At 44.2% G+C, this 11,425-nt stretch overlaps 1 protein-coding gene across 8 annotated transcripts in view; it reads left to right on the plus strand.

The window, feature by feature from the left end:
- Positions 1 to 551: 551 nt before the first annotated feature.
- Positions 552 to 11,425, plus strand: part of wnk2 (WNK lysine deficient protein kinase 2) — a 25,925-nt gene continuing 15,051 nt past the window's right edge. For 5 of the 8 annotated variants that reach the window (XM_014006149.1, XM_014006153.1, XM_014006152.1 and 2 more), the window contains exons 1-9: positions 552 to 1,914; positions 4,548 to 4,720; positions 4,899 to 5,119; positions 5,411 to 5,568; positions 5,971 to 6,059; positions 6,260 to 6,479; positions 8,178 to 8,436; positions 8,645 to 8,940; positions 10,306 to 10,419. In XM_014006149.1, coding sequence (XP_013861603.1) covers positions 1,240 to 1,914; positions 4,548 to 4,720; positions 4,899 to 5,119; positions 5,411 to 5,568; positions 5,971 to 6,059; positions 6,260 to 6,479; positions 8,178 to 8,436; positions 8,645 to 8,940; positions 10,306 to 10,419 — 2,205 coding nt within the window. In that variant the 5' untranslated portion in view covers positions 552 to 1,239. The remainder of the gene's footprint in view (positions 1,915 to 4,547; positions 4,721 to 4,898; positions 5,120 to 5,410; positions 5,569 to 5,970; positions 6,060 to 6,259; positions 6,480 to 8,177; positions 8,437 to 8,644; positions 8,941 to 10,305; positions 10,420 to 11,425) is intronic. The other 3 variants (XM_014006154.1, XM_014006155.1, XM_014006156.1) reach the window with 1 other exon arrangement.

Raw genomic sequence — 11,425 nt, forward strand, 5'->3', positions numbered from 1 at the left:
TAAACACTGCCACCAATTGTTCGGGAGGATTATTACAGCCCTAAAGGTTGTTTCACTGTGTAAGGGGTGTGTGCAGCAGGGTGGCCTAAGATTTGTCTGTGGTGGCCCTGGCCACCCCTGGCCACCCCATGGCTCCGCCCCTGTTAAAATCCACTTTTATTTGAAGGCTTTRATATCTTGGGATGTTGATTTTGATGTATTATAAATCATTTTTACTGTATTTTATTGTACAACATTTTGTTCCTTTGGAGACATTTACAAGGGCTTTATAAATAGCTAAACCTTTGATAGAATATTCAAAATTTTAATTTTCATATYTTCACAGCTACTAGGGATTTAAATTCATGAAATAAACTTTTCTTGCTTCAATAAGTTTTCCCACCCTGCTGGAGCCTCATGATGCCATCACCCCTGTGCCACTTTAGGGGGAAAAAACCCTCTTGTTCCGCCCCTGAACCTCACTTCCACTGGCGGTCCAGCGCGTCACGACGAGCCGTGACGCGGTCCACGGGTCCACGCAGACCGTGGCAGGTCATGGGGGGCGTGGAGGGTCAATGGATGCTGCCCCGAGAGCGTGCCGACTTATTGGACACGTGCTGTTGCTAGGGGCGTGGGCTCGTTCCGTTAAACTGATGCTATAGTTTTCCCTAAAGCTCCAGCAGAACGCGGATCCGAGCAGCGCCGAGACTCGGACTGATCCGGGACTGATCCGACCCGTGCCGCAGAGAGTCTAATCTGATCAGCGCCTCTCTGATCCAGAGACAACGCGCTGATGTCACACTCGTGGGATTCAGAGTGCGGGATGGTGACGGAGAGTGTTTCCAGGGGATGATCGCTGCTGCGCACTTTCCCGTCCCGTGATGGAGCGGCTGCCTCGGTGCGAACAGCCTGGCCTGCAGGCCGGTCACCTGGCGGCCGAGTAGATTTTGGAAGCGGGAAGTGATCGGAGGAAAGTGTTTTTGTGAAGCTCGCACTGACAATGACATCAGGCTGAACTGCGCTGTGCTGCAGCGGAGGTGGACCGCGCTATGCTCGCCTCCTGCGCCCGGAGCTGCTGGACGCTTTCAGGAGATGAGCTGCACAGGCTGAAGGCACCGGGCCAAACACTCCGAGCCGGAGAACTGCGTCACCGCGCGTGTTGCAGGTAGGCTGGGAACTCTCCCACTTCCCCGACCTGGAGAGGAGTCACCCTCCCCCGCCTCCTCCCTGCGCTATGAAGGTTTAACTCTTTTACCGGGGATGAATTCTGCAGACAACTCGAGCAAAGATCCGCCGCTGGGATCCACCTATTCCTCAGCGCCCGACCTGGACTCGGACATTAACGCGAACGCCTGCAGGTGCGTGTTCGAGAATGGCACGGACTACAACATCAACATCCAGAACGCGGCGCTCCGCGGGGCCAGCGACCCCAGCATTTACACCTCCACGGACCACCAGGGCCTGGTCCGGAGGAGGTTCGTGCGCAGGAGCCTGTGGGTGGCGGACCACGAGGAGCAGCCCGCGGACGCGCCGGAGTTCATCGTCAACAGCATCCCGGTGGTCAGCATCGACCTGCGGACCATAGTTGACCGGAGCCGGGCCCGGGCTCTGCAGGGGGCCCTCCTCCAAGAGACCTCCAGCACCGAGAGCCAGGTGGGCCTGAAGGACAGCGCCACGGAGAGCGCGAGCGCGGACGAGGGGAAGGGGGACAGGAGCGAAAACGAGCCCAAGAGGGCAGAGGTGGGGCCCTCAGACGTCACAGGTAAAGCAGGAAGTGACGAGAACGAAGAAGAACCCGGGATGAAGGCGGTGTCCACCTCACCTGGGGGGCGTTTCCTCAAGTTTGACATTGAGCTGGGGAGAGGGTCCTTCAAGACCGTCTACAAGGGTCTGGACACTGAAACGTGGGTTGAAGTGGCTTGGTGTGAGCTGCAGGTGGGTCCAGACAATATGAATACATGCAACAATGAGTGGTTGTAAAAACACAAATATTCAACTAAATCCTAAGAGAAATGCTCATTAAGCTCCAGACCCTGTGTCCTCATGTTACCATCATTTGTTCCTCCTCTGCTTCTGTCATCCTGAGTTCTCCAGCAGCTTCGCTGATGTGCACTTTTTGTTGGACAGGTTCCCACTGATGAAAGCATTTTTATTAAAAGAAGTAGTGGCCAAGGAGAAAGAGTATTTCAATCATATATATGGCTTTTTCAATGTCAAAAACTCACAGCGTCAATCTTTAATTCAACAAAGACCCTCTTCTCCTCGTCTTACACTCAATTTCCCAACCAGAGGGTTTTTTACCTAAAATAAATCCATGGGATGACTTTTTGTCCCGGTGCTTACAGGGAATATTGCATGTGGGCTTGTTGCAGCGACAGCTTGCTGCATCACTAATATGAGTTAATCTAATGATCAGTTTAGATCCATGTGATATGGAGATTAGTCTGCAGATGGACCTGACAGCAGCTGCTCTTTCATAGCTCATCGTGAGTAAAGTGTTTGTCCTGAGATAAAACTTCAGGACGAGATGACGTTTCATATGGAAGTATTTATCACCAAAAACAGCAGCAGTTTTTCATCAAACACAGATCGAGAAACTCCAGTTATTTCAGAAAAAGTGTCATTCGTTGATTTAGTGAAGCTCCAGATTGAGCACATTTAGATGGTTACTCTTGCAGAATGCACACTCACTGTGTCAGGTCCCAGGGAACAACTAACAAACAAAAAAAAAGGAAGCCTGACTCAATCAGTTTCTAATATCCTGATGAATTAAATCACGCTTTACATTGWGCTTATCTTGTATTGTGGCAACAGCAAAGGTCCAGTTTCCAGTGATGCAAAAATTTGAAAAATGTTGATGAGTGTAGACACACATCAGTAACCTTAAAATAAAAAATATTCTCTAATTCAGGCTTTTGAAACTTCTATCAGTGATTTAAGCTCATTTTCTTAAACCTTATTGTTACATTTTAAGACCATTTGCCATCAGTTTATTTTTCAGTGTTCTATTCATCAGGTCGATTTTTAAAGCGTCTACATTATTTACAGAWTTTCCAAATAGATTAGCACGTTTTCTGCCCTCTAATTATATTTAGATGCAGCATGCACGGTGATCCGCAGAAGTGCAGTGTGTGCTCTGCATCTGAGCAGCTTCTTAGGGGGGGGATCTAGTGATGATTCAACCATTCTGTCCCCGGAGACGAGGCTGTGCCCTTTCAAGTCTTTACGGCCGCGTGGCTCGCTCGCGAAAAGAAGCTGCTCCTTCAAAACGAATGTCTTGATTTTGCAGTCCGCAACACGGCGTGTGCGATGAGTCAGCAGGAATCAGACATATGAATCAGGAATCGATTTAAAAAAGGGATACAGTGCTGCGAGGACAGCCTGTCTTCTCTCTTCTTCATTTGGGCACACACACATCTGCATGACAAGCTGTTTGTGCAAAATCAGACGATTTGTAAACTGGTATCACTTTAGGATTTGTCTCATAGTTGCACATTCTCATCTATCTTGTTTGATGACTCTAAGAAATGCTAAAATTTAAACCCTTTGGTGTTATCGCACAGGAGTGTGAATCCTGCTGATGCAGCTCTTTGCACCAAGACACAGAGGAMAGTGGGAAGTAATGAGTTCATCTAAGGATATGATACAATCCTCTTCTTTGTGTCGACAGCAATGGGTTTTTAACCAAGCAACGGGATAAAAATGAGGTAGACTCCACAGGAAGCAGCTTGTAATATAAGACTGCAGGTCACCATGGGTGGTGAGTGAAATCTGATTCCTCCGCATCAATCCATAATCAATGCCATGAACTCGTCGCTCTCATTTGAAGCAGCCTGGTTATTTGAATTTTAACGTGTGCGTGAGGACAGTAGTAGAGAAACTCTGGAGGWCATTTGTTGTGGCTGTAGGGTTCTGTCTGCTCTGCTGACTGGAGAGAAACACTGATGTCGAGGTTATTTGTTGTCAGCTCATTTACTATTTATACAAGAGTTCAGGGAAGGCGGAGGTCAAAATATCGATCAAGTCTGAACAGATTTCCTCAGACTCACCATACACACAGAAAATTTCAGTCTTTACAACTTCCAAAGAACTGTGCACTCAGACATCATCAAAGCCTGGAGCTTGTGTTGTTGCTGTACAATAAAAAAAAAAAAAGGATGATTATTGGCCGTGGCAGGTGTGTTTTTGTCTTATAATAACCTCAAAGGAAACAGCTGAAAAACGTGTTGATTCTGATGTTTCTGAGGTGTTGTACTTTTGTTTTCTAAGCAGCATTAAAAAGTAAAAGTAAATGGGTCAGACCCTCATGTTTCCCACTCTCAAAATGCCAAAGCTGTGTTCAGTCCAAACAAGATGCTTCAGGCAATCCTCACAGATTCTCGTTCCTGAAGCAAACAGCCTGTTTCCGTTTGGTTACAGAAGGATCTGATTTCTTAGATCAGATCCAGAAAAATCAAAACAAACAGGATGATTACTGAGCTTCTTATTACTTTCAAATACTTCTTGTTAAAATAGGATGTTGACACGACATGAGTAATCTAAATTAGCCTTTTATCTGTTTTCCACAGGAACGCAAACTATCCAAAGCTGAGCGGCAGAGGTTCAAAGAGGAGGCAGAGATGCTAAAGGCTCTCCAGCACCCTAATATTGTTCGCTTTTATGACTTCTGGGAATCGCCAGTGAAAGGGAAGAAGTGTATTGTCCTTGTGACTGAGCTAATGACCTCAGGGACACTGAAAACGTGAGCGATTACATGCATGTTTAAACGACTCCAACTAGAGAGAACACCTCAACGCTAAATGACGTTTGAGCCTTTGATTGCAACAAAAAACTCAAACTTTTGAATAAAATGGAGTTGTTTCTTACAGGCAGACCTTAAGATTAGCCTTTTTTTAAAATGCTGTGTGTTCTTCTTGCAGATATCTAAAGCGCTTTAAGGTCATGAAGCCCAAAGTTCTCAGAAGGTGGTGCAGACAGATTCTGAAGGGACTCCACTTCCTCCACACGCGGGCCCCTCCGATCATTCACAGAGATCTTAAATGTGACAATATCTTCATTACTGGTCCCACAGGCTCCGTCAAAATTGGAGATTTGGGCTTGGCGACGCTGAAAAGAGCCTCTTTTGCTAAAAGTGTTATTGGTAAGTCATCGGCGAGTTGGCACAATGGAGTTGCCTAGCTGTTCAAACTGGTAACAAACTGAAAGAGAAACCAAAACCCTTGAGGAGATTTGGGGGACTTTGTTTTGCTCCCGGGGGACTTCCCTTTTTTTGATAGGTGTGGTTTATTCCAGAAAACCAAGAAACATGAAAAAAGATTGATTAGGAAACATGATACATTTCCATAGCGATTCTTCCTCAGTATATTCATGTTCATTCATTCCCAGAATCAGGACTTAAACACTAATACACACTATATTATACATTTTCCAGGTACTCCTGAGTTTATGGCCCCAGAGATGTATGAAGAGCACTACGATGAGGCTGTGGATGTGTACGCCTTTGGGATGTGTATGCTAGAGATGGCCACCTCAGAATACCCCTACTCTGAGTGTCAGAACGCTGCTCAGATCTACCGCAAAGTCACCAGCGTAAGTGAAGATGCCTGTCCGTGCTATTTCTTTTTGTAAAAGACAGAAAACAGTAAATCTGAGTGGCTTGGCTTTAAAGTGAAAGCTTCATTGTACAACAAGATATGATTGATTGACTAACTCATTTATTGTCATTGTTTTTAATTCTGTTATTTACAGTATATCTGCAGGATATCCAGTAGATTAAGCAAAAGTATAGTTCCTGAAATCTTGCAAACTGTTTGAATCAAAGCTAAATTTGCCTAAAATATGTAACGAATGCAGGAGAGATCATCAATGAGATACCTGAGAGTATGATATGTTTTCTGGCAGATATATTTTGCTCCCAGTTGTGCTCTACAGTAATTGGTCGAGTTTTAAACTTGTTCGTTGATGAGTTGAGACGTGCCATTTCCTTTTCAGGGGGTGAAACCTGCCAGCTACAGCAAAGTCAGTGATCCAGAAATTAAGGAGATTATTGGGGAGTGTATCTGTCATAGGTGGGAGGAAAGGTAAGTAAATGAACCAGGATCTCAGACTGAATATTAGTTTATGCAGGTGATAGAGGTCGACCATTCTCCTCGTTTTGTTTCTGTATCTGCAGCGTGACGTTAATGCCACTATTTGGCGCTGAGCTTCCGTTGCGTAGTGCTTTGTTACTGTAAAGACCTGTATTGCAGAAGAGTAGCTGGCGTTTGTGTATTTTCTGCAGGTATTCCATCAAGGACCTCCTGAATCATGCCTACTTTGCGGAGGACACAGGTGTGAGGGTCGAGCTTAACGAGGAAGACGATGGGGAAAAGTCCTCCATCGCTCTAAAGCTGTGGGTTGAAGATCCTAAAAAGCTGAAGGGGAAATACAAGGACACGGGTGCCATCGAGTTTACTTTTGACCTGGAGAATGAAGTCCCAGAAGTAGTGGCTCAAGAAATGGTAAATCAATGAATGTTTCTGATAATTAATACTTTAATCATTTTAGAATCAGTCGTTTTCTTTTTGATTAAGGTGGTTATTATCAATAATTTATTATTTCTTTTTGTACTTTTTACTGCTGGGTAAAAACTTTTTGATAAATATTTTTTAAATTACATTGCTTTCGTTGTTTCAGGAAAGCACAGAAACAAACTTGTGTCATGTTGTTATTTCATAGACAAGCTACCTACATAGAAAAATTTGTCTGGCCCAAATCTGGCTCACATAATACACTAACATTTGGCCCAGATACCACAAAGAATAATGGCCGTTTGGTGGCCCAGATGGTCCAGGCCAGCACCACGTAAACCAAACTACAACCAGGCCAGWTGTGYCATCTCAAAATCAATGCCATCATTGCCAGACTTGGCCCACATCTGGTTGATAAACTACTTACCATGCCAGCAGTGGCAGATGACAKCAGATCTGGCCCACACRTATCTAAGTTATTGTATGGCAGTGGTTCTCAATTATTTCCTGTCAGCCCCCCTACCTCTCTCCCCCAGGGAATATACATTTTTACTACACCTTCCCTTTTGAGAACCTGATATTTAATTAGATTATTTATCTGTGCAAACCATTGTATGACTTCCTGACACCTTCTGTCACCTTCCTGACACATTCTGTCTCACCTGATAATTGTAGGGGAAACATTGAATTATGTAAAAGAATACGTATCTTTTACCTTTACYCGCCACTATTTGAGAAGCACAGTTGTACGGAAAACAGTAGTGTCTAGTCATATAACCCAATGTCTCGAGCTCCTTCAGTGCCAGACTGCTGCATCTGAGGTGCACAAAAGAGCGTTATCACAGATCCTTCCTCCCAGCAGCTGTCAGACTTTATAACCAGCACCACYCCCCAAAATCACAATAAGTGTTTACAAAAATCACAATAAAAGTCACAAAAATCACAAGTGTTTACAAACCTGCTGCTGCACTGAACAATCATTTGCACTACTACTCTGCTGTAATTGCACATCTGTGTTTTTTGTCTGCATTGTGATACATCACTTTACAATTATTGTTCTGTTGACATTGTTTTGCTCTGAAAACAGGCAATTTCTGATTCCTAATGTCAGATTCTGACAGCCTACTCTTTCTGAAACAAAACATATATTTTTCTATCCTTGCACAATTCTTTATATTATATATTTTATTATTAGTAGTCGTATCATGGCTAGTCAGTGTTAATTTTGTTTTGTGTGCACTATCTATAYTTTGTAAAGAAACTAGTGTGTGAACCTCTGTAAAGATGCTGCTGTGACACCTGAATTTCCCCTCTGCGGGACAATAAAGGCTATTCTATTCTATTCTATTCTATTCTATTCTATTCTATTCTATTAGTGAAAACTAAACTTCATTTTGAAACAACTTTTCTCACAGTCACTGGTTGGGTCTCCACGGACTCCGTATAAAGAGTTATATATATATATATATTTTAGGTCTGATGTAAAGTGAGTTGTTGTGTGATTTGTTGTTTTGTAATGACAGTGCATTGAGAAACCAGACAGATGATCTCTGCTCTTCCCTGCGAACATCTGGAGAGGCAGTACAATGCAGCTCTGTGTAGTTTGTGGAAATAAATAGCTGACTTGTTACGCAAAATGTTGAGTATAAAACTCATTCTGAGCTGCAACATCTTACCTGTCACCTGCAGGTGGAATCCGGATTTTTCCTGGAATGTGACGTGAAGATAGTCGGGAAGTCCATCAGAGATCGCGTTGCTTTGATCAAATGGAGGAGAGTGCGGACTGGCTCCCCAAACGCAAACAGTGAAGCCGCCGGGAAGAAGGTGCAGCAAAACCTACTGCAGGTTCCTGGTACTGGTGCACCTGAGGAAGTCACGTTGGCCCCTGTGGATTACGAAGACCAAGAAATTCTGACCTGTATTGTGCCTGTCATCACATCTGCCATAGGTGAGAGACTAAAAACAGTTCAGCYCCTTCCACAAGCTAGTAAAACTAGTATTTTACAACCTAAAAATGTCAGAAATATTGTCTGAGTAACGGTCAATTAAAGCAGTCACACTACATGTCCCAGCAGTTAAATTAGAAATTACTCCATGTCTTCCCATCCTGCAGAGGACATCATAAATCATAATGTTTATTTACTTTGTTATTACAGATGATAGTGGAGTAAACTCTGCCATGCAATTAGATGGTCTAAGTAATCAGCAAAATGGCATATACCAGTCAGTTCCAGAGCCCATTTCCACATCTCAGACGGTCTGCAGTCCTCCTCAACAAGCCGAGCCTCAGATCCATCAGGGACCTTCCTATCAACCCACAGCACAGGCTTCACATGAAAACAACACACAGCCAACTACACAGTCACACCCAGGAGGCTACCAGCCACCCACAGGTACGCTGCAGCCTGGGGCCTTTCAGAAACCTGCAGCACAACTGCACCAATGTCAACCAGTGAGTAAAAACAATTAGATTTTATCTGAAGCTGTAATTCTCTGTTAAAATGTCATTTTTTCTGTTGTTTCCTGCAGTAACACACGTCTTATTTTCTTTTTGTTTGTTTTAAATGACACCTGATCAGCGTCACAACAGTGAGCCCTTTGTCTGCCATGAGAAGCTGCTCGTCAATGAGAGCACAACGTGTTTTAGGCGAGGCAGCGTCTCCTCGATTGAGATGTTAGATTGTAGGACTTACTTTGCCTCTAAAATGATAAATCAAACTGCTTGCTTGTGTACGACACAGAAGCCAGCATCCTCTGATAGCTCAGAGAGTCCAGTGCGTGCTGCAGATTACTCAAACTGTACCCAGAATGCCTCAGCGTTATCTCCTCTTCTACCTTCACGTCAGCGCWCTCCTCATGACTCAGCAAGTTGTTTTAATTCCCCTCACTCTGCTCTGAATTTACAACCACCCCCAGAGGTCTGTCTGAGTGTCTCACGCAGCCCGCAGCCTCACCGCTGCAAAGCTTGCACGTCTCTTCTCTTCAAGGACAGAACTAAAGGGGGAGGATCGTTGGGCCACACACACAAACACGCTCCCGTTTCATCCGCTCCTCGTTCACCTAGATCCTCTGCAGCCGCTCTACCTCACGCTTTAGCCTCAGCTCCTGCTTCGTCGCCGAACAGTTGGCCGACGACGGTCACCCAGCTTTCACGCCGCTCCTCATCCTCTCGAGCCGCGTTCCCGCAAAGTTACTGTGAAAGTGGAGACCTCAGCCTTCTCAACTATTGTCTCCATCACATTGTTAGTCGCAGGACCAGCTCTCCCACCCTCTACGATAGAAAAGATGTTAATCAGCCAGTGCCCAGCTACAGGGAGACAGCGGGTACTTTTGTCTCCACGWCTGAGCACACTGACAAGAGTCGGAGCCTGGATGCTCCCATCTGCCATACCCCTAATCTTAACAGGAAGCTGCCGTCATCACAACTTTACAACAAATGCAGAGCAGATCCACTGGTATGTTAAAGAAGGCAGTTTTATGTAGGTTAAATCCTGCATAGCAGCAGCCTGCAGTATCTTTTATGATGTCGCCAACTGCATAGCTCCTTTAACACCCATTTTCTGCTCCTGCTTAGTTCGCAGTAATTGTCCCATTTTTTTCTTTTAGAGAACATAAACAGATAATAGCAAATGACCAAAGCTACAATTTCCCTTTCTCATTGTAACCTCTCATAGGGAACCACATACAGTAAATCCCTAAAACACTCCATTTGTCACAGCTTTTGCTTTAAAACACTAAATGCTTTGTTTATTTTTAGACAGTTATATCCAAGAAAACAGCTTTAWTGAACGTGGTCTCATCTCTGTGTTTCTGACAGACGGGTGCTGCTCCAGCTCTGTCAGCCCCTGCTYTGCAGCAGAGTAGACAGATAGTGCAGAGCGTCCTGTCTGCAGCCCCACCTCTGCAGACCGCCCAGCCCAGCCAGGAGCAGGTACTGCATGCGTCAAACTGGGACTGACCTCTGGTGACACCTGGAAAGAGGGGAACGCACAAACCAGAATTAAAAGTCAAAATATAKAGATAGTCAATGCAGCCCTGCCAGGCAATGTTATATACATACATCTGCCATAATATTATGACCAGCCAGCTCAGTTTACATGGGAGATGTCTTGGCAAGTAGAGCCTGTAAAAAGCAGAATGAAGAGTTTTATTTCTTCAACATGACATTGTGACAAAACAGCAGTAAAACAATTTCATCAATGGTCCTAATGTTATGGCTAATTAGCATAGCCTTGCTTGTGTGGAAGGTTTCCCACTCTTGACAAAATCCAACKCTGTTGGTTTCCCTAATTGTTTTACTTAGCAAGTCAAAGATGCTGTTTTCCTACATTATATTTCAATATTAAATATTGAATATGAAGTATTTTCTTATTAAACTCCACCAAAGAGGAAATTAATGTGATAATATACTAAATTTAGTGTCATCAACTAAGTAAGAACATAGGAAAAAAAATTGTATAGGTCCTCTGGACGGGTTCTTCTTTAATGAAACGTTTCGTCTCTCTTCCAAGAGACTTCTTCAGTCTGAGAGTTTCAGGCAAAATTCAGGCTTTTGAGTCCTGCCTCCAGGTGACTGATACTCACATCACATGGCCATCATGTGATGTGCCATGTGATGTGAGTATCAGTCACCTGTGAACGATGGCCATGTGATGTGAGTATGAGTCACCTGTGAACGATGGTCATGTGATGTGAGTATCAGTCACCTGGAGGCAGGACATAAAAGCCTGAATTTTGCCTGAAACTCTCAGACTGAAGAAGTCTCTTGGAAGAGAGACGAAACGTTTCATTAAAGAAGAACCCGTCCAGAGGACCTATACAATTTTTTTTTTCCTTTGATTTTTTACCTGGATTACTGAGATGCATCAGGACATACATACATACATACATACATACATACATACATACATACATACATACATACATACATACATACA

Source organism: Austrofundulus limnaeus, unplaced genomic scaffold, assembly GCF_001266775.1.
Source record: "Austrofundulus limnaeus strain Quisiro unplaced genomic scaffold, Austrofundulus_limnaeus-1.0 Scaffold35, whole genome shotgun sequence".
NCBI classification, from domain to species: Eukaryota; Metazoa; Chordata; class Actinopteri; order Cyprinodontiformes; family Rivulidae; genus Austrofundulus; species Austrofundulus limnaeus.